This window comes from Mustela putorius, unplaced genomic scaffold, assembly GCF_011764305.1.
Source record: "Mustela putorius furo isolate JIRA1106 unplaced genomic scaffold, ASM1176430v1.1 tig00537227_pilon_pilon_pilon, whole genome shotgun sequence".
Classification (NCBI taxonomy): Eukaryota; Metazoa; Chordata; class Mammalia; order Carnivora; family Mustelidae; genus Mustela; species Mustela putorius.
Genome location: NW_025422368.1, coordinates 43,145,342 through 43,168,733, shown reverse-complemented (window position 1 = coordinate 43,168,733; position 23,392 = coordinate 43,145,342). Strand labels below are relative to the sequence as shown.

Sequence of the window (23,392 nt, the reverse complement as noted above, 5' to 3'; positions counted from 1 at the left end):
CCCTCCAAAATTCAAAAGATGGTTATGTGGATATTCAAACACTACTGGGGGAAAAAATCTGATATCTTTCACTCATTATTTCTGTAATCAATGAATCAACCTGGCTTGCCCAAATGTTAAATTATGAAACCACACTATGTAAAATGCACCTGTTACATTTAAAAAGAAGTTAAACCCAAATTTATTTGCTAGCACTGTTAAACATTACACAAAACATTCAAGTGGCAAGTAATTATAATGCAAGCCCTTGCATGGCAATCCAAATTTATTGAACTACTGATGCTAAGTTATACAAAATTGCACCACTTTAATTAAGGCTTTTAGTTTACATTTGGCCACCTCAAAGTAGTTGTAACATTAGGTTGGTCAATTTAAATACTGTGGCTCCCTGTTGGATAGACACACAATCTTTACACCCAAACGGTTAATGCATACAAAGCAACAAGGCATTGTTAAATAAAACAGCAATAGTTACTGCAACTTAGGCCTTGTGACCAATTACACATGATTAAAATTACTTCCCACATTCACATCCACAGTACTCGTCCACCATTTAACATCTCAACCAAAACGTTACACATGTGAAACAATCACTAACAGGCAAAAATACTAAACCTGTATATTTGGTATTGCAAATACACTTATGCATGAGCAAGCAAGGGATTCACAGTGAGAATCTACAGCTGCAGAAGCCTGAAAATGATTTACAAAAATTGTTAAATCATTAAAAAATTGTTTGAAAATATACACTTCTTGTTGTAGACCCCCACTGTACACACAACTATAAACATGGTTCCCTATGTAAACAAAAAAGGAAACATATAATAAAAGATTTGAAAAGTCTGGACATTTCCTTCCCAACAGATATTAAAGGCAATGTCTTTAATCTAAGACATTATACTGAAAGGACTATCATATTTTAAAGACAAGATCACTGTCTCCACAGGTTTTTTTAAAAATTAAAAAAACTATATAGCTGTGTTAATCAAAGCGCTTATTTGTACAATACAATGATAATGACCTTGAATTTCTTAAAAAAAAATTACAATAAGCTACAAGTATCAAAGAAGCGAAGTTATCTGGAGTAGTCTATATAGGAGCTCTTTGGACTTTCTTTTATTATGCTAAAATAGTGGTGCTTTTAGGATTTACATTATTGTACTCTCCAATACAAAGTACGGGGTATGTTAAAGTATACAGTACACCATTTTCATACATGTACAACATTGGTGGATGAAAAATGTCTCTTAGCAGTAATACTGGATTGTAGCCTCTGGTTTTACCAGCTGCATACTCTAGGACTATTATATAAGTAAAAATCTCTCTTGTGATACTGGAAAGTGATCAGAATGTGCAAACTGATGTAGTAGCTTTCATCCGCCTCTTAAAGGGTACCACCACAGAAAGTCCATTTAAGATGTTGGTAGGTTTAACAAAGTTGGAATGCTGGCACTGTTGAATTGGGCAACAGTTCTTCAGACCTGTTGAAAGGAGAAAATTAAATTGAAAACATGGCGTTGAAAACAGCAGACTACAGATCCATAGGTATACATTAAAACAACAGTGTTTTATGTGTTAGAAATGAATATAATACAAGCTCTTGTCATTACATTCATGACAATGTATGACAATGCACCACACAACTCATAGCAAGCGAAGCATAGGTAGATATTTTTATCTTTTCAGAATGACTTCATCTACTCTGCTGCCCTCTTTAAAGTCAGTCAAATTAACTTTTAGACCCAGAAAGGGAAGGTACCTTAGTGCAAATTTCTGTGTATTATCTTCCAAAGATTCAAAGCAGAAAGACAAAAACCAAAAAAAACACATTAATATTTTAGTTCAGGTCAACTTTATTAGAATTAGGATTTAAAAAGATAGCCATATTAACAAAATGAGTGTTTCCAATCCTAGAATTACATCGTAAGGATAGAATGTACATCTAATCAGGGTTTCTAGTATCTGAAAATCAAAACCTTTCTTACTTACTCTTCCAGAAAGAGTAGCTACAAAGCTGGTTCAGAGAAGTAGACAAAAAATAATTTATTTCATGATGGCTCTTTATAGTCGACAGTTATAAACATTCTAATTTCATATTTAAACAAATTCTATCAACTTGATGGAGGTTAGAAAAAGCTGGTTTTGTACGAAAATCCTATGTAATTAAACTTCAAAAAATTGTGAGCGATATAAAAAAAGGTAAAATTAGAACTCATTGTCTGCCAAGTATTTATTTACTTTGGATGATTTTCTGCATACACTCCTGGGCTAAAGAAAATTTTCTTTTTACTGTTTTTCTGGGATTTAGACTTGTTGCAAGTTCCAGAAACAATGTTAATATTGATATGGCTGTTGAGGCAATTGCCTTGAGCTTTAAGTCCTCAGTCTGAATGAGTTTGGTAAATTTTCTAAATCCTAGCAAACCAACAGTGGCAAATTAGATAGAACAGATTGGAGTATATGAGTTTACACACATGTGTGCTCCTAGGAATGGACATGTGGTGAGGATTGAGAGGATTATCAGGAATGAGAGCATGTATCTCTAAACAGAAAACCTTAAATAAAGAGTAGGGACAAACTCTCGAAGATTAAAGTGTGCTACCATAGAAGGTCATTTACATTTAATCTTCAAGAGGTCATTGAGGAGAGCCACAAACATTACAAGCTCCCAGAATAAGGGTAGAGTAAAATATAGTTTTAATGGTAAAGGAGCAATAAGCCATTCTTGTTGGCAAAGAGCAGCAGCTAATAGCTGAAGGTAAGTTTACCAAGTACCAGGCAGTGATCTGATTTACAAGTATTAAATCATTTAATATGACTGTTTTCAAAAACCATATAAAAATGTTGTATATGTTTAGTTTTCCTTTGCTGTCTCATCTCTGAGCTGTTTCTGTGGTTTTCTCTGCCTGACAACTCTTCGGATATCAGCTTAGATGTCTTTTACTTTGACATATTTTCCCTGAGTCCGCAGTTTACATCTGACTAATTTGGGGTTACAGTTATTCATGCTCCTGTAGTACCCATAAGAGCATAACGACTAAGCATGGGCTTGGGAGCCAGTTCATCACTCAAATTCTGAGCCATGCGCTCAGATCATAGGATTCAAATTTTGGCTCCTATATTTACTAACTGCAGGGCTTGAACAAGTAGTAATCTTTTTGTGCTCTAGTTCTCTCATATGTAATATGGGAACAATAATAGTTCTTGCATCATAGGATTGTTGTAAGAATTCAATGAATATGTGGATAATAGTTAAGAGTGCTAGCTAGCATATGATAACTGTGTCAGGGGTTCTTATTACTAGTACTGTGCTGGACCTAGGCTATCCCTCATTTATCGTATTTTTCAATTGTCTAACTCTTCCACTAGACCTGAATAGCTTAAGGCAAGGAAAGAAGGTTGGTTTTGTTCATCACTGTACTGTCAGCGCAAACCAGTGTTCCAATGGGGCATAAGTATATATTGGATGAACTTACCTAGAATATTCACTTATGTGGAATACCCTACTTTTGATGATGATATATAAAGGAAATAGTTATTTTAATTACTAGGATATCATTCTAACTCATGGATACCTTAAAGAGAAGTAATCTTGGTTTTTTTAACAACAACAAAACATTTTATACTTGTTTTCTTGAAAGAGTGTCCTTAATGAAGCTGAGGTTAAAAGTTAGAGGAAAAGAATATAAAAATAGAGGGAAAGATAAATTAACATACCTGGCTCAGAGCTACAATGCATCTAATATATTAAAGCAGCTGACATGTTGACTTTTTGCGGGCCTTCCCAGGCACTGGAGTTTTTCTGTTAATTTGCCGCACTAGGTCATAAAAGATCTGCAAACAGAGTTGGGTTGTTTTTTTGGTTGTTTTTTTAATTAGGAAAAAACCCCCCAAAAACAAAAAAATGGAAAAAATAAACTGAAAACCTGAACTCCACGTATATATATGAACTCCAACAAATATTCTGTTCAGCTACGGAATAAGTAAAACTAGGTAGTCATATAACTATCAAATACTTTTATTTTTTGGGAGTGCTAAAATTTCTCTCCTTAAAATAAGAACTGAGTTAAGGAGCAGCAGAGATCTTACTGTCATTCATTAGAACATTTAATATCATTCAAAGAAAACAATCCTTTACTCTTCAAATCTTCCCTATGTTATCTTTACCCTACCACATGACTTAAGCCCCTTCAAGGCAAGAACCATGCAGGCCTTCTTAAATTTGTCTCCATCTTTTACAAAACATCCTTCATCGCTACATATATACACCTGAATACTTAATCCTGTCTTTCCCTCCCCTAACCTTTTCTGTCCAGTCTTCCCTTTTCTTTTTTTAAAGACTTTTACTTATTTGAGAGACAGATCATGAACAGGTAAGAGGAGTAGAGGGAAAACTGTCCCTGTTGAGCAGGGAGCCTGGGATAATGACCTGAGCCGAACAGATGCTTAACTGACTGAGCCACCCAGGTGACCTAGTCTTCTTTTTCCTCTGAGCAAATTCTAGCACTGTTGCTTATTAACATACATATATTAACATAAGATTTTTGTCTATAAGATCAACAAAGCACCCAGAGCAAACATTAACCTAAGGTTGTGTTAATACACACACATTATTTTTTCATTAATTTTAAATGTTGAATTCCAAATCGAGTTTTTAAAGTGTATTTTACCATACCTCATTAACATTTATTTTTGATTTTGCAGAAGATTCTAAGAACGCACAGTTGTTCCACTGTCTTGCTAGGTTCTGACCTTGTTCCTTTCCTACAACTCTTTCATCTTCCAAGTCACACTTATTACCAACCAGGATCATCGGAACCTAAAAATACAAAAAAATTGTGAGGGTAAAAAAAAGTAAGTATGTTATATAAATTCAAAACAGAAGAATTTTTTTAAAAATTAACATATAATGTATTATTTGTTTCAAGGGTACAGGTCTGTGATTCATCAGTCTTACACAATACATAGTGTCATCCACAACACATACCCTCCCTAATATCCATCACTCAGCCACCCCGTCCGTCCCACCCCCCTCCACTCCAGCAACCCTCAGTTTGTTTCCTGAGATTAAGAATCTCTTCTGGCAAAACCAAAGAATTCTAAGAGTCAACCCTAAGGATTACTTTATATGCCAGAGAAAAATATTGAGTAACTAAAATTCATTAATTTCATTAATATGAATGCCTGTTAAGAATCCTTCACGTGAAATTTTTAGAAAACTAGCTATGATCTACTTTTAAGAAAGGAAAAAAAAAAAAACCCTTAAAATTACGTCCCAATGGATTTATAACTAAATATAGTTAGCAAAACACAAAACCTTTTAAAAAATAAATTATAAGAGAGTATTACTATGAAAAGCCAATACATTTCAAAATTTTAAAAGTCTTTCTAAGGGATGTGAAGTAACTTCAAGTTTTCTGGTTTACTGACATGCATTTATCAAATAATCATTCTCCATTTCATGACACAAAAAGGAGAAATTTGGAAAGCCCTTACGTAGAATTTTTAGTTTCTCATATAATATATATTAAAAAGCCAGAAAGTAAAATCATCCTAAATTATTAAATATTTAGACCACCTTAATCATTTGATGTCTATTTTACAAAGACACGATAGAGAGAAATAATACTTATTCTGCAAAATTCCCATTAATCATTTGGAGGCTGGCTTTCTAGAGAATTTTTGGGAAAAGATCCAAATTAGGAATATCAAGAATTTTGGTTTTTAGGAATAGACACAGAATTTTATATTCATACTTATTTAATGTAACTGACAGAAGAAGAAAACTATTATCAGAGACAATAGAAAATATTTACTAATTGAGAAATGGTAACTGAGCTATAAATATGTGAGCATACCCCAAAGTTCTCCTGTTTCAGAAGTCTAAGAAATGGCAACATTTCCCACAGATGCCTCTGAACCCTCACAATATTTGCTTATAATTAAATTATATATGTAATACAGTGATTTTTAAAAAGTGTGGTTCCTGGACCTCAGCAGCATCAACACCATCTGGAAATCTGTTAGAAATGTAAAATCTTGAGCAGTATTCTTGACCCACTCAATCAGAAACTTTGGGAGTGAGGCTTGGCTATCTGTTTTAACTAGATTTACAAGTGATTTTGATGCAAGATCAATTTTGAGAACCACTGCTATCTATAGTATGATAAGGAATTAAAGTAATCCTTCTGAAGTTTAATACAGGGATTAAACTCCATTATGGTACACGTAAAGGACATGCAAATTAATGTTAGAATTTAATGTACTGGTTGGCTTCCTTTTAAAAGTATTATTATGTTAGTTTTCTGTCAGTTGCTTGAGATGTGTTCATATGTAGTTTTGATTCTTGTTAGAAAGTCTCTTAGGTCTACCAGAAATATACCCAGATATCTATTAGTAACATCTGCCACCCACATCTTTCCTTATGCCCCACCAAACACATTATTTAAAAATAGGAAGGGTATAACGTTTGTTTTACACAGGCTAAGGAGAGAGGAAAGTTATTTCTCACTTTCCACATTATATATATTTGAAAATATGCACGAATGGTAAAGATATTTTGCCTTCTAGGAAAAAAATTGTTTGAAATCCCCCTCCCCAAAACACATGACCTTTAAATTCCATTTAAACTGAAACTCTTAAATTGGATATCACTACACTGAGAGTCTGAAATTAAATATATTTATTAGGAACTCAGCTTACATCATCAGTGTCTTTAACTCGAAGAATCTGCTCTCTCAGATCTTGTAAATCATTAAATGTGGACTGTGCTGTGATGGAATAAACTAATGCAAAGCCTTGTCCATTTTTCATGTATAAATCTCTCATTGCAGTAAATTGTTCCTATAGTAGAAAGAAAGCATCATTAAAAAACAATAAAGTTCTGACAGTTAATTTGACAATTTTTAAAGTTTATAATTAGCGCTCAATGAAGAATACAGTAGTGTTATGTAACATTTCTTAAAATTATAGTCTGTGGCAAGATGTGATTTGAAAAACTATTTCATGAAGTAAGTTTTTATTTAACAATAATACAACCAAAGCAGATTTATCTGCAATAAATATACTTAACTGGGAAAGAAATATCCTTTCCCCAAAAGCTACTTAAGACAGTTTTTTAATATATAATATGTAAGGTACCAAAACTGAATTCCCAAGTTACTCACAGCTAGTTCACAATACTCTAGCTCTACAAGGCTCACCAGCACGCTTACCTATCTTTATCTTGCCATTTCCTCACACTTTTCCTCCTTCACTAGACTGTGAACCTTTATAAGTAAGAATATTGTCCATGGCAGGTATCAGGTACTCAAACATGAATGAATACCATATATCCAGAATAAATCTTCCCTTCACCTTCAGATACCAACAAATCTGGTTGGTTTATAAATACTCTGAAGAAAAGACACTATTCAAGTTACTTCACAAAGCCACTGAGAAATAAATGTTTACTGAAGTATTTTCCACATTAACTAAAATACGTAATATATTTTGACTTGTTTTTAAAGTACTATGAGACTGAAAATTTTAATTCAAACAATTTCTTTTCTTTTTTTTTTTTTTTAAAGGTTTTATTTATTTATTTGACAGAGAGAGATTACAAGTAGGCAGAGAGGCAGGCAGAGAGAGAGAGGAGGAAGCTGGCTCCCTGCCGAGCAGAGAGCCCGATGCGGGACTCGATCCCAGGACCCTGAGATCATGACCTGAGCCGAAGGCAGCGGCTTAACCCACTGAGCCACCCAGGCGCCCTCAAACAATTTCTTTCTTTCTTCCCCCCCTCCCTTTTTCTTTGAAAATTTTATTTATTTGAGACAGACAGAGAGAGCACAAGTAGGGAGAACAGCAGGCAGTGGCAAAGGGAACAGCAGAAGCAAAGAGAGCAGGAAGCCTGAAGAGGGGGCTCGATCCCAGGACCCTGGGACCATGACCTGGGCTGAAGGCAGCTACTTAATCAACTGAGCCACCTAGGCACCTCTCATTCAAACAAATTTCTATTTATTTCTTCAGTAAATGGCCCACTGCAATTAGAAAGCGCACACACACAGAACTTAAAGAGAATAAGAAAAATAGCTGTAAGATTTAATGCAAGTTGTAGGCTTTTAAGTTTAATGAGCATTTGTCTATAGAGTACTAGCATTTACAAGGTCAATACCACAGAAGTTGTGCACATACTTTCATACTTGTTTTACATACCGTTCCTGCAGTATCCAAGATTTCAAGCATACACTGTTGTGCATCTACTTCAACTTGCTGGAGGAAAAATTAAAACATACCTTCATTCTTTAATGTGTAAGAGTACCTTATTATATACAAAAACTAGCATGATATTTAAATAGCGAGATTACTGTAACTTTACAACTAGTTTTATGCAATACCTGAATAGAACAGGAGAAAAAACAGCTATATAATCAAGGTCCACTGACCCCCAAATTGTATTAGGTGCAAAAACCATGTGTTCTCAACAGTATCTACATAGCAGCTGGGGGGGGGGGGTGTCAAACTGTTACATAAGGTGGGGAGATAACTCTCCCCCTAAATTAAAAATGTCTGCATATTAAGTTTTATTGTCACATGTTGTATCTGTGGACATAGAAACAATTCTATTATTAGTAGTGATACTTTAATAAGAAGGGAGCCTGACAGTGTTCAGTTTTTGGTGGTGTTTGGGGTGGAGGGACACAACTATCACTTGAAATGGATAGCCTAATTCTGAAGTTTGTGTGTCGAATTACAATTTTAGCGTCAGGATAAACTTAAAATTCTCTGAGGAGGGCAGGGAGAGAGAGAGAAAGAACACATACGAGCAAGTGTTTTTACTATTTTCATTAACTGGTACGGAAACAAGACCAGGAAATCGAGTGTTTTTTCCTACTAATTTTTAAATAAACTCTTGCTTCTTCCTCTGACTTTGTAAACAACATTCAGCAATTACAAAGCTAAAACTAAGAACTTATATTTATAGTAAAGTCCAAAGCAAAAGTCTTCTAGAGTAAGTAACATATACCTTTCTATAAGAATCTTCTATCGTAGGATCGTATTTTTCAACAAAAATTCCTTGAACAAACTGTACAGTCTGGAAAAAAAAAAGAATACCATTTATACTTAAAGAAAACAAGAAATTCAAATCTGTATGCTTTGCACTATTGATTTCACATAGCCAGTTACATCACTGATGAAAATATAACCACTACTACATTTAATGTATGCATTTGGTGAGTAAATTACCTTAGAAAGCTTTTTAAAAACATTAATAATCACTATCCTCCCTTTTAGGTAATTTAACTTTCAAGCTCATATATTTAAAATTTATTTATTTTATTTTTAGAGAGGAAAAAATGGGGGGAGGGGCTTTAGGGGAAGGAGAGAGAGAATCTAAAGCAGGCATCATATGCCCCGTGTGGAGTGATCTGAAGACCCAGAGCTGAAATCAACAGTCCAACATTTAACCTTCACCTACTGAGCCATCCAGAGGTCCCATATTTAAGCAAAATTTTAAATGTCTTCTATTTCAGTCTTAACAGCTTAAATTTGAATTTTAATTAGAAATGGGCTATTTGTTTCATGTACAAAAGTACATACCTTCAAGACACCTCCTCATCATTTTGGATGTATTTACAAATGAAAAAGCAGCTCATGCCCCACTGCACACATTTCTCAGTTTGATTCAAACTTCAAGTTCTGTGCTAGGTGGCCATTCTAAGTGGCTGAGTGAGATGGTCAATCTGTTTTACACTGGGGCTTTATTAAACTGAACTACTCATCAAGTCATTTTCCTTAAGTTTCTCTACTTCCCCAGCCACTACTGCCAAACTGTCTTTTTTTCTCACTATATTATTACTTTTAAAATATTTTATTTTTAAGTAATGTCTACACCCAACATGAGGATTGAACTCACAACGATCAAGACATACATGCTCTTTCCACTGAGCCAGCTGGTTCCCAATCGCTACACTATTTTTTCCCCCCACTACACTATTCTTGATACAGAAAGCATGGCCGCTAAAATAATGTGAAAACTGGACAGTCACGGGTTGTATTGGAAAAAGGTTTTTTAAAAGCTTTATTTAATATTTTCAGAAAATACATATTATAAGCCAAGTCACAATAAGAAAGACCAAAATTCATTCCTACCTGGCTCAGAAATACAGATGGACACATATTTATATGCTCCCACTCTCTAGGCTTAGCCCAAATTGTATTCTGGCATATCTCATGCTGGTCTGTAACCAACAGACCAGAAACAATATGATCTACACAGGTCCAACTAGAAGTGGACTAAAATTACAAGAAAAATACACTGCCTCTAAAATCACTGAGATTTCACTTTAACACATAAATGAAGACAAATAGTCAAAACCTAAAACTCAACAGAAAAAGAACATGTGTTGCAATGAATAGCTTAGGTACGGTAATAATGACTTACCAGAGCAGATTTTCCAACGCCTCCTGAGCCAAGAACGACTAGCTTATACTCACGCATGGTGCAAACTTGTCAAAAGCTAGTACCTTATAAGGAAAAAACAGAGAGAGAGAGAGAGAGAGAGAGAATTCTTAGGTAATATATCTTTGTATTCATGTGCTTCTTATATAAATTAGATATTCAACCAAATAGTTAAAAAAAATGATTACTCTACCATACTAATATACGTATTTGATAAACAGACTTACTAAAAGGATGCTACTGGTAGGGCTCTTTATATCACATCAGAATTACTGACGTGACTTTAGCCCTAACCTAAATTCAAACAGAATAAAATATTTCTCTATTAAAAAAAAAAAAAAAGGGAGGGGGCTGAAAAACAGCACGAACGGGTATATTACTGGTTACAAGATGGCAGTAACAGGCATGTTTAACTCCCTTTCCTGAACTATCTGTAACCTTGAGTCACAAGTAGCTGAGTGCCTACTAAGTGTGGGGATATATACAGTTAATGAACAAAAAATTCCTGTCTTCACTAAGCAATATTCCAGTAAAGATAAACAGGCTAAAACAAAGGTCTGCAAACTAATCCAGTCAATCACCTCTTTCTGTACATGAAGTTCTGTTGAAATACAGCCATGTCCATTTATTTGCGTAGAATCTGTGATTGCTACCTTGCTGTAATGGCAGAATTTAGTAGTTATAATATAGGCCATCTGGTCCACAAAGCCTAAAATATTTACTATCTGGCATTTACAGAGAAAATTTGCCAAACCCTGGGATACATGAATGGTAAATGAGTTAGCCGAGAAAATGGACCAAATATCTATTCCTGAAGTGGGGGAGGTACAAAAAGTCTGAAAATGGTTAGAAATCAGAGACAGAACTGAAGAGTATGAGCCCCAGACTGAAAAACTATGGCTTTCAGTAAGATGAAATAGTGGAAATCAAAACAAAACCAAAAAGAAAAAACCCATACCAAGGCTTATTACCATCAAATTTCAGTACATGAAAGATAGAGAAAGAAGATCCTGAACGTTTCCTGGCTAGGGAAATAATAACAAAGCTCTTACCGTCCTAGAAAGAAAGAATTGGTCAATGGCCATGGGACAAAAGCAGCCACCAGAACAGATTCTAAACCTTCTTAATCAAGAAATGACAGTTCTGTAGTCATAGTAACAAGTAACAACCATAAACAGAGCCCTCATTAAGATTCTTTTTTAAAGATTTTATTTTTTAGTAATCTCTATACAAAACACAGGGCTCAAAGTTACAACTCCTGAAATCAAGAGTTGCACACACTGAAGCTTACACCAGCCAGGTGTCCCACACTTCATTAAGATTTAAAACCCTTCTACCACCCAGAAAGTTCCCAATGTGCCTCTTCCCAGTTAATTAACCTGACACCCTTTTTCTTGACTCTAGTGGCTGCTTTATTTGTCAAAGCCACAACCTCTTCTAGGAAGAACTTCATGTTTTGTTTTTTTTTATAAGCTCCCAATATAACCTGACTTTTTTTTTTTTTTAATTTATTTATTTGAGAGAGAGACAGTGAGAAAGAGCATGAGCGAGGAGAAAGTCAGAGGGAGAAGCAGACTCCCCATGGAGCTGGGCACCTGATGCGGGATTCCAGGATCATGACCTGAGCCAAAGGCAGTCGTCCAACCAACTGAGCCACCCAGGCGTCCCATAACCTTGACTTTTGTACTTATATCGGCAAATGACAAATACTGTGATATTGACAAGTGTGACTTAACCAGACTTATGACCAACTTCTGAAATGCCAAAATTAGTAGCTTAAGAGGAACTGCACCTACAGAAAAAATTATGAGACAAAATAACAATCAATAGTCAACTTCTTTAATTGATATTCCAGGGCCTCAAAATAAAATGACTAAGATAGTCTTTCTTTACTTCCCCCTGCTCAAACCTCTGGAAGCCTACTCTCCTTGATTTATTCTGTCTCTAAACTACCCACACAATCCTATTCCTTTTGTTCTTTCCCTTTACCTCTGAAATGAACTACTTTTCTTGAAGGTTTCTCAGCAAAGGAACAATTTTATTAGCCTCTTTAAAAGGCAGAAATATAGAAACAGAGTTTAGACATGAGTCTAGATTTAGTTGAATTTATAGTGAGGATTTTCTTCAATCTCAGGGAGACAAATTTGTTTCAGAACTTCAACTTAATCACTAATTACTTAATTTCCTCTTTATAAAGAAAAATGGTTAAAAGAAGAATAGGAAAGATCAGACTCAAACAACTCAGCATATTTTAAAAAACTGGTCTTGAGAGATCAAGAATCTACTTAGGAACTACACTATTTTAGAAGTCTTTCTTAAAGGTAGATTGGTCAAGATTTAAAATTGTAAGCAAAATAAAAATGACTTGATATGAAACAAAATAAAAATTGATATCAGGAAACTGTAAAATATATTTAGCTGAGGTAAAGGAAGACATGTTTGTTCTTTCTGTTAATTGGGCTCAGACCTGAATGGGAAACTTGAAATTTAAAAAACCTAGCAATTTAGGGGTGCCTGGGTGGCTCAGTGGGTTAAAGCCTCTGCTTTTGGCTCAGGTCATGGTCCCAGGGTCCTGGGATCAAGCCCCACAACAGGCTCTCTGCTCAGCAGGGAGCCTGCTTTCCCCACTGCCAACACCCTTCCCCCGCCCCGCCTACTTGTGATCTCTGTCTGTCAAATAAATAATAAATAAAATCTTAAAAAAAATAAACAACAAAAACAAAACTAGCAATTTAGAAATCTATAATGGGTGAGATTTTTAAAAGACCCTTACAAAGTGAAAAAGCTAGAAAGAAAAACAAAATGTCTTTATATTCTAAGAAATGGGAGCCTATGAGTGAGGACACATTTTATATAATGCAAAGAGAAGAGTCACAGTAAGGATCAATGTTCCATGTTTACTAAGCAAGAGAAGTACAATGATTCAAAATCTGCCCCATAATGCTGCTCCAAGGAAAACTTGAGCACCCAGCAATTCCTGCCCTTTCTCCACTGGAGGTAGACGTGGACTAACTACCTAGAGCCACGAGTGGGTGATGGAAGTGTTCTAACACTGGTTGTAGTGATGACACACAACTGTATAAAGTTACTAAAATCCCAAAATGAAAACAATGACACAAATGATTGAATTAACATAAAAATTTCCATTTAAAAATAGACTATAAAAAGTAAACATTTATGGAATTGCATTTCTTAGTGAGATCACTGAGACCTGTTTCCCCAATTGCTTCATTTATCTATAGTAAATATTACCTGTTGCTAGAATTACAATCAGGTTCATCCACATTATTGCTTCCATCAGTAATCTGTTCCTTCTATTTCTTATGTTAAAAAAATATATATCCAAAGAAAATACCCATCGTATGGCTACATGACATTTTCTTTACCCATTCATCAGGTGATGAACATGTGGATTCTTTCTGGCTTGTGGATATTATAAATAATACTTAATGGGGGACCTGGATGGCTTAGTCAGTTGAACATCTGACACTTGATTTCAGTTCAGGGCATTTTGTGTCAGGGGAGGTGGTCCTGAGACTGAGCCCTGTGTTGAGTTCTGTGCTCAGTGGGAAGGCTGCTTGGGATTCTCTCTCTCCAGCTTCCCCCTCTATCCTTCTCCCCACCTCTCTAAAATAAAAAAAGTAGTGGTTGTTTGTTTGTTTTGATTTTAGTAATTCAAACAGTAACTTTTATTACAGAGAGCCCTATGGTCATAGGAAATTTAGAACTGAAATTTTAAATTTTGGTAGAGAAATATGATAGAGTTGTTAATAAACTTTCAAATCCAAAACTGGTGGCAAAACACATGTAACTTGCCAGTAAGAAATTTTTGTAACAAGCAATACTGGGGTAAGGAATTTCAACTGAGCAAAGTCACTTAATTTTTATCAGTATTTCCTTACATGTCTAAAAAACTAAAATATTTTTATCTAAATCCTGATAAGTAACAAGGCTAGGGGTATTTTTTTCCTTAAAAAAACAAACAAACAAACAAAACAACCACCCAGCAGTATGATAGCTAAGATTTGGACTAAAATCTGCTTTTCAAATAGGTGCTTTCTACTCTACCAGCTTTAAATTGTTTACAGATTCTATGATTGAAATAATGTATTTCAATTTCAGTGACTGACTAGGAATGGCCATTATTTCTGTTTTTAAAAGGACTCTGTGGTTGTATCTAGTTTTCGCAGAAAAGACAACCCTGTTCAGTAATGTAATGTCTGTCATTAGCTTTTTTGGCAGAGAGGAGGGAAAAGGTGCTAGCATCTACGTATTTGTGAGCTGTGGGCAGGACCTTCCTGTTCAAGTGCTCTTAATGCCCACGAATGAGCACTTGAGAGTCTGAATTTCTAAAATTTTAGGCACAAATTTGAAGGGGTGAGTTACATCAGAATTTCAAAGGGATTTGTGATAACTGTTGTTTGAGACACTGAGAATAACTGTTCTCTTTCACAGAATCCTAAAGAGGGACAATTAACAGCACAGCATAGTGGTTCACAGCACCCAAGTTTCAAATCCCAGCTTTGTATAACCCTGGGAAGTCATGAAACCGTTCAAAGCTTCACTTTCTCTATAGGGAAAATGGCAAAAATAATATCTACATGATAAAGTTGTGAGGCAGATACACAAGAAAGTAAACTCCAGAAAAATATGGAGTTTTGTCTGTTTTATTTCCTAGAACATGAACCAGTGCCTGGGGCACTCCTGTCACTATAACCAGATTGGATCAACTTAATTATATTATAATTCTTTAGCTGTAGACTCTTAAAGTTTACTACCATATTCTACTAAATCTAAGAGGCACTTAAAAAAATACATTTTAAGGGTGTCTGGATGGCTCAGCTGGTTGTCTGCCTTTGGCTCAGGTCATTCATGATTGCAGGGTCCTGGGATTGAGCCCTGTATCAGGCTCCCTCCCTCCCTCTGCGGCTCACCCCCTCCCCCACCTTTTGTGTACATACTCTCTCTTTCTCCATCAAATAAATAAATAAAACCTTTAAAAAAATATATTTTAACATCTCTGCAACTAGAATGTGTTACAACCTCCCTGCCATGTCAATACAAAAGGAAAAAGCGAAGTACATGTCAGTATTCTGAATCGTTTAAAGAAGTAGTTCAGGGAGAAAGACTGGGAAATAATCCTCTTGCAAGTCTTTAAAAAACAGATTATTTCACAAAAAATTCTGTAATATTGGTGTTATCTCTGACCCTTAATATTAATTACACAAGTCAATGAACTTTACTATACCTCGAGTTTTGCAGACTGTAATTTTGACAGCCTAGGGAGAATCTCAGTACACTTTAGGAACAGTGAGAAAAATCCCGAGATTGTAATATAAAATGAATTTTAATTCACTTGAATGTGTAAAACAGATATGTGATAATGTGGGGGATCATTTTTCTTCTACTTTTATGTTTTTTTTCTGAGAGTTTTATTACTAATAAACAATTAAAATATACAAATGAAACCAAAAGTAAAAGAGGAGTTGTGGAGTTGTCTTGTAATTAGCTCATGTTATTATCATTTATGAATGCTGATAATCATTGGCATTTTAATTTTATTCTTTTAAATTTATTCATTTATTTGACAGAGAGAGAGACAAGCAAAAGGGGTTAACACAGGGGAGTGGGAGGGAGAAGCAGACTTCCCACTGAGCAGGGAGCCTGATGTGGGGGGGGCCCAACTCCAGGACCCTGGGATCATGACCTGAGCTGAAGGTGGACACTGAATGACTGAGCCACCCAGGTGCCCCAATCATTTTTATACAGTGGTCATTAGTAATGCAAAAAACACCAAGTGTAGACGGTCATTCAACTCACAATGAGTAGTAATTATAATACTTACACTGGCAGAGAGAAGTTATCTTTCACATAAATATACTATTGGTGACAGTGCATGTTTAAATAAAACAAACAGGCAAGCTTAAAAGAAGAAACAATTTTTAATCCTATTTTTAAACCTTAATAACTAGTATGCTTGTTCTTGAAAGGGGCTAAGAGGTATTTATTGAAAATTACAAAATTAAACATTGTTTTAAGTGCTCTACAGAATTATCAACATAAATACTGACAATATTTACTCTAACAATGTAAATAGGAAATTTTAAACACTTTCCTCTCTATTGTCAAAGCAAAATTTATCTTTATATTAATTAGCATGCCAAAGCGTCTACCTAGAAAGAAAAGATAAGTAGGGTAGCAAAGAATTTAAGTTCTAAGTACTTTAACTGGTATGCCACAATCAAAGGATTGTATTCTGAAAAGCTTGCTGGTTTACCTTCTTGTACTTCAGGAGAAAATAAAGATTAAAACACAAGAAAAGATACAAAGTAAAATTAGAGTACTTGATATTAGAAATTACTAAGAGTTCTGGTAACCAGGTGTTACTGCCACTTGGAAGAAATAGGAAGTGCAGTTAAAAACATTTCACAATCAACTAAAAAAAAAAACAAAACAAAACTACACTGAAAGAAATCGTAGTAACTTTCAGGAAATTAAGGGCAACAGCATGAGAAATGTTAGATGAAAATGCCATCAGCAATGGGAATGTCCTGGTTAAACACTGCCAAAAATTATGGTGCTATTGGTCAATTGTGAAACATTCTAGTTCGACTTTTTATTATTTATTTATTTATTTGACAGAGAGAGAGAGAGAGAGAGAGATCACAAGCAGACCGAGAGGCAGGCAGAGAGAGAGAGAGAGAGAGAGAGAGTGAAGCAGGCTCCCTGCTGAGCAGAGCCCGATGTGGGCCTCAATCCCAGGACCCTGAGATCATGGCCTGAGCCGAAGACAGCTGCTTAACCCACTGAGCCACCCAGGCGCCCTAGTTTGACTTTTTAATACAGGTCACGGGCTTTGGTTGGTTTACATATGTTCTTTTTTTGTGGTATTCCTTGTAAATAATGGCATTTATTTGTAAAATTTAGGTGCACTCTGAAAATTAAAAGCAAAATTAAGAATTGCTAATTAAAAATAATATGCCTAAATTAATCTGCATTTGAACTAAGCTTTAATCTATTAAGTCATTAATTAATGGGGCACTCTCAGATCCTCATTTTCTTCTGGTAGTTAAACAGGTAAAGAATGCAGTATATATGCAAATTGAGAATGGTGGTTTACGAATAATGCCATTTCTGACTTCATTAGCAAGAAAGTGTAACTTCCACAACAAGCAGGCATTTACACAATTATAAATATGAAGCATGATTCACATTACTTCTCCAACAATCTCAGATTACAGATGAAGCAAACCAATTGGTTTAATAAATGAACTGAATAAGAATACTTGGGGGGAGGTTAAAGTTGCATTAAAGACTGGGTGAGGGGGGCATGAGGGTGGCTCAGTGGGTTAAGCCTCTGCCATCAGCTCAGGTCATGATCTCAGGGTCCTGGGACTGAGCCCCACATTGGACTTTCGGCTCAGCAGGGAGCCTGCTCCCCCCCCCTCTCTGCCTAGCTCTTTGCCACTTGTGATCTCTTTCTCTGTCAAATAAACAAATAAAATCTTAAAAAAAAATCTCTTAAAAGAATTGGGGAAGGGTAATTTTAGGAATTATATATTTACATGTAAAGATTTCTAATTTTAATTACTTACATAGAGCTTCTAAAATTTGTATGACTTACAATCAACTTCTGATCAATGAGAGTAACTGACACATCTTAGATTTTGCTGTATTTGTTGCAGAACAAGCACTTGGATACCCTATTCACTAATTTAAAAGGTTATTTTATTATCACCTTCTACAACTTCCTCCATTTACTCTACAGATCAGTTTTACTGGCATTTTTTTTTCCCAGTTAATTTAAGAAGTTTTTTATTTCTAGTCTCAAAGATAATCATAGCAAAGACATGAAGGGACAAGAAAACAAAAAATTCTAGGGCTCCTTGCCAAGTCAGGTTTCATGGGTTGCTTTGTAATTGCCTGAAGTGAAAGTTGAGGAAACAGATGCAATCATAGTCTACCTGAAGTTCAGTAAATATATCCAAGATAGTACTTCATCAACCAGAAATGAACTGGAATTTTCACACACACACACACAAAAAGATGCTATGATTCTGAGAAAATTCTAGAGACTTTTGAGTCAGAAAAAATAAAAATTCAGTAAAATTTTAATCTAAATGTGTTCATTATATAAAAATACATATCCCAAAGCAAGTAAGTGACTTGATTATCTACCACTCTGTATTACACGTAATTTTCATTAATAAGACCTAACACAGACCCAACTTCAAATATTATTGACCCTCATTATGAACCATAAGAGTAATTCTAAAAAACACTGTGGAAATAAAGCATAAAAGAATGATGGATGTATTTTAAAAAACCATATATATATGTATGATTACAGTTTTGCATATATATATTTTCAAACTATATACACAGTTCTAGTTTTTAACATCCATTCATTTACTGATGGCACACGGGCTGCTTCTATAATGCTGCATTAAGTACAGGAGTGTGTATGTCCCTTCAAATTAGTGTTTCTGTATTTTTTGTGAAGGAGATTAAGAATACACTTATCTTGATGAGCACTGACAAATATACAGAACTGCTGAATCACTATATTGTGTACTTGAAACTAATTTAACACTGTTAACTACATTGGAATTAAAAAAAAAACCTAACAACTCATAGCTTTTACTTAGAGTTAACATTTACTGAAGACCTACTCTTGTCCAAGCTGTGCTAATACCTTAAGATTAAAAAAAATCTAAGAAATGATGACTTATACCAATATTACTATAACATTTAATATTAAATATCAATAGATAATGAGTGCCTACAACATATTAGGTACAGCTCTACCTAATGGGAATGAAGCAGTGAACAAAAGACTCTGTCCTCAGAATTTACAATGGGGTGTGGGGGGACACAAAAATCAATATAAAACATGTTAGAAGTGATATAAACACTATGGAGAAAAGAAATAAAAGTAAGGTAAGGGGACAGTGTGGGAATGGAGGGATCATCTTGTACAATATGGTGATAAAGGACTTCTGTTAAGGTAAAGGTACTATACACGTGACCCTCTAACAAAGGTTTGAGCTGCATGGGTCCACTTATATGCAGATTTTTAAAAAAATATAGTACAAAGGAGGGAGAAATGAAACAAGATGGGACCAAGGAAGGAGACAAACCATAAGAGACTAAATCTCAGGGAACAAACTGAGGGCGGCTGGGAGGATGAGGTGGCTGAGATGGACACTGAGGGGAGGGTACATGCTATGGTGAGTGTTGGGAATTATGGAAGACTGATGATTCACAAACCTGTCTCTCTGGGGCAAATAATACATTATATGTTAATAAAAAGTAAATAAAAAATAAAATACAGAGAAAAAGTAAATAAAACAGTTTAGTACTATAAATCTATTTTCTCTTATGATTTTTAAAAAATATTTTAGTTATTTATCTGACAGACAGAGATCATAGATAGGCAGAGAGACAGGCATAGAGAGAAGGGGGAAGCAGGCTCCCTGCTGAGCAGAGAGCCTGACGTGGGGCTTGATCCCAGGACCCTGAGATCATGACCCGAGTGAAGGCAGAGGCTTAACCCACTGAGCCACCCAGGGACCCCTCTCATGATTTTCTAAAAACAATTTCCTCTAGCTTTTTTTGTTCTAATAATACTGTACACAATATATATGACATAAAATATGTGTTAATCAATGTTATCAGTAAGACTTCCAGTCAGAAGTAAACTATTAGTAAAGTTTTGGGGGAGTAAATTATATGTGGATTTGACTCTTAATCCCCACATTGTTCAGGAATCAACTGTATAGCTCAGTACCCAAAGCCCCCTTTTAATAGACTGAATTTGTGTTTTCAAAAAAAGTTTCTAGCATTTGGCTTAATTCTGTTTTTTAGTTTCAAATCAACATCTCTAGTAAGGTAATATGCCAGTTAATTTGTAGCTAAAGTTAAATTTGGATTTGGGAAAGTCACAGGAGATCTGTCTAGAATCCATTGGAGAGCTCATGGCTAAAATACCCCTTTTTCCTCTCCTACCAGGAGCAAAAACGGGATTTCTGGAGCAATCTAAATGTAGGTGGTCTTATGAGATACCATTATTCAATATGCACAAAATGCCCCTCAGTCATTTCCTTTGCCAGCTCTATAGGGAAAGACATTCACAATCCCATCTCCAGCACCACCCCCTCCACTGTTATGTAGCGAGAATACTACATACACATATCAGGATAGATTCTGACTAGCAAATACTTAGAATGCAATTCTTACAAGGGTAGTGTCAAGAAAGATTTCTAAAGTATTCTTAACTGTCCCAGCCCACAATGATAGTTCCTCTTTCTGAAAACCCACACCAAATACTTCAGCACTTGATTATATACTGTCTTGTATTGTTTTCTAAGAAGAGACAACAAATTGTAGAAAGGAACATTATCTCAAGGTTTAAGAAGCTTGGCTTTATTTAAAAAGTTATACAATTTGAGATAAACCACTTTGTGCTCAATTTCCAGTTTCCTTGTTTGGAAAATGAAGGAACAGGGAAGGGGGAAGTACTGTACACAGAGTTGCCCTAGATGAGACATCAATGTCTGAAGCTGCAAGGTGTTAATATTAGGGAATGGTGTGAATTGTGGCCAAGGGGAATGAATGCTTATACAGCTAAAGTCATTCAAATTCTAAAAATGTGAATATTGTGAAAACCAATAAAATTTATGTAAGGTATGATCTGGACTGTGAGTCACTAGTTTTCTACTTCTGGACTAAACGATCTCTAAGGTCTCTTTCAATTCCAAAATGTACTGTTACATATACCAGGGTTCTGAAGAATTATATATGGACAGAACTTTTTTTTAAAAGTATCTTAATATTATATTCTCTCTTAATTATTATAAAAAAAGATATAATTCTATGTTGGTACCAACATTTAATGATAATGTAAATTTTTTTTCCCTAACTTCATAATGGTAGTTTCATATTACAGACATTTTAGGATTATTATCTTTCAAACTTAATACAGATAAAACTAAAATAAAGGGGCTGAAAATACAGGGCAACCTACAGATTCATAGGCTGCTCTAACATGGGAAAATCCATTGATCCTAATGGGCATTTAACCGAGGCAAGATGTAAAGGCTTTCCATATTTTCTTCTTATTTCTGGCATGCTAGTCCAACCTGCTCTGTACAAGTAAGGTCTTTTGAACTAACTCAAGATTGGGGATGGACACAAGGTCCTCTCTTGCCCAGGGTGGTAAAACATGAAATCTGGAAATAAGGGAACCCTAGAATTGACTACCTATGTAATTTACCAGAGGGTAGGCACTTATTCTCGGCTTGTGTCTTAGTGTGTAAAATATAGACAACATAGACCAATTTCACAGACTAAATGGACAGATTAAGGAAGAATGTATATTGTCTATAACAGTTTTAAGTGTTAGTCATTACTATCATCAACTAGATGCACAGTACTCCCTTATTTTTTCCTCAGTTTGGTCTAGAAATGTTTGTTGAATCAAGGAATGACTAGAGATTAATAATTCAGTTCCAGCAAAGGAAAGAACTGTTTAGATCTTTAATAAAAGACCACAAATAAGTTACCGTTTGTATGTAAACTGCCATCGGAGTTCACTTCAATTACTGACAGATGTCAAGAATCTCAGCTGAAAATGAACTATACAAATCTTGAAAAAAAAATTAGTCTTTTTTTTTTTTTCAAAGATTTTATTTATTTATTTGTCAGAGACAGAGGGAGAGAGAGCGAGTGAGCACAGGCAGACAGAAAGGCAGGCAGAGGCAGAGGGAGAAGCAGGCTCCCTGCCGAGCAAGGAGCCCGATGCGGGACTCGATCCCAGGACCCTGGGATCATGACCTGAGCCGAAGGCAGCTGCTTAACCAACTGAGCCACCCAGGCGTCCCAAAAAAAATTAGTCTTTATACTTGCCCTGTAGGAGTGCAATTCCAGTAGAAAAGAAAATGCTCTGAAGCAGGAAAAGTATTTAAAACAGCAACTTTTGGATTCCAGAGACACCTGCTCTCAACCTTGTAATCTAATTTATTCTTTTAATCAACCTCATTAGTAAATGTAAAAAGGCTGTAAGAATCAAATCCTTAAAAAGAGGTGATATTTAAAAAGCATAATTCCTTTCCATTAAAATATGTCATCGAGTCTCCAAATAGTTATAGTCAAATTAGAAAATTTCCAAAACTATGGTAACTCAAGTAATCCTATCCCCGTTATTTTCCTACGACACCCACCCCCAACCATCCATTTTTGAAATTCTGTGATCTTAAATTATAAATAAAGGACTAAGTAAAAAACTTAACTACTGGTTCCTGAAGTCAAGTGACTTCTCCCACTGAACACTTTCTGGAAGAGATGATATTTGATTTCTCCTTTCCGCCTCCAACTCCCAAAGTAGTATTTTAGCAGCTGAAGAGGATTACTTGTTCTCTTTGCCCTCCTAAATAAAACTAACTAACTAAAATGTCAGGAGAACTTGGTACTAATCTGTTGGGAGACAATGAGAGAATTCAAAACTTTTAAGCAGATTTAAAAATTATTTTTGGAGGTCCAAACACTACCTCTCATACTCTCTTTTAAAAATAAAACTGGGCGCCTGGGTGGCTCAGTGGGTTAAGCCGCTGCCTTCGGCTCAGGTCATGATCTCAGGGTCCTGGGATCAAGTCCCACATCGGGCTCTCTGCTCAGCAGGGAGCCTGCTTCCTCCTCTCTCTCTCTCTGCCTGCCTCTCTGCCTACTCATGATCTGTCTGTCAAATAAATAAATAAAATCTTAAAAAAAAAAAAAATAAAAATAAAACTAACAATGGACTACAAAATAAACAGAAAGCTGTTAAAATCAATGTTACTTATCATATTTACTTTCTGAGTTTGTGTCTCTTGTAATGAGGACAAAAGGGAAATGCTTCCAATCTTACATTCTGCTGAGAAAAGTCCTCTCTGTGAACTAGATTTCTAAATCCTG

General features: G+C 35.3%; 1 protein-coding gene across 2 annotated transcripts in view; it reads right to left on the bottom strand.

Annotated features, from left to right (window-relative positions):
- Positions 1-232: 232 nt before the first annotated feature.
- Positions 233-23,392, bottom strand: part of RAP1B (RAP1B, member of RAS oncogene family) — a 44,084-nt gene continuing 20,924 nt past the window's right edge. The window contains exons 2-9 of one of the 2 annotated variants that reach the window (XM_045073364.1): positions 11,023-11,098; positions 10,424-10,506; positions 9,005-9,073; positions 8,194-8,250; positions 6,703-6,843; positions 4,676-4,819; positions 3,718-3,834; positions 233-1,481 (exon numbers count right to left, since the gene is read on the bottom strand). In XM_045073364.1, coding sequence (XP_044929299.1) covers positions 3,748-3,834; positions 4,676-4,819; positions 6,703-6,843; positions 8,194-8,250; positions 9,005-9,073; positions 10,424-10,480 — 555 coding nt within the window. In that variant the 5' untranslated portion in view covers positions 10,481-10,506; positions 11,023-11,098 and the 3' untranslated portion in view covers positions 233-1,481; positions 3,718-3,747. The remainder of the gene's footprint in view (positions 1,482-3,717; positions 3,835-4,675; positions 4,820-6,702; positions 6,844-8,193; positions 8,251-9,004; positions 9,074-10,423; positions 10,507-11,022; positions 11,099-23,392) is intronic. The other variant, XM_004752461.3, reaches the window with a different exon arrangement.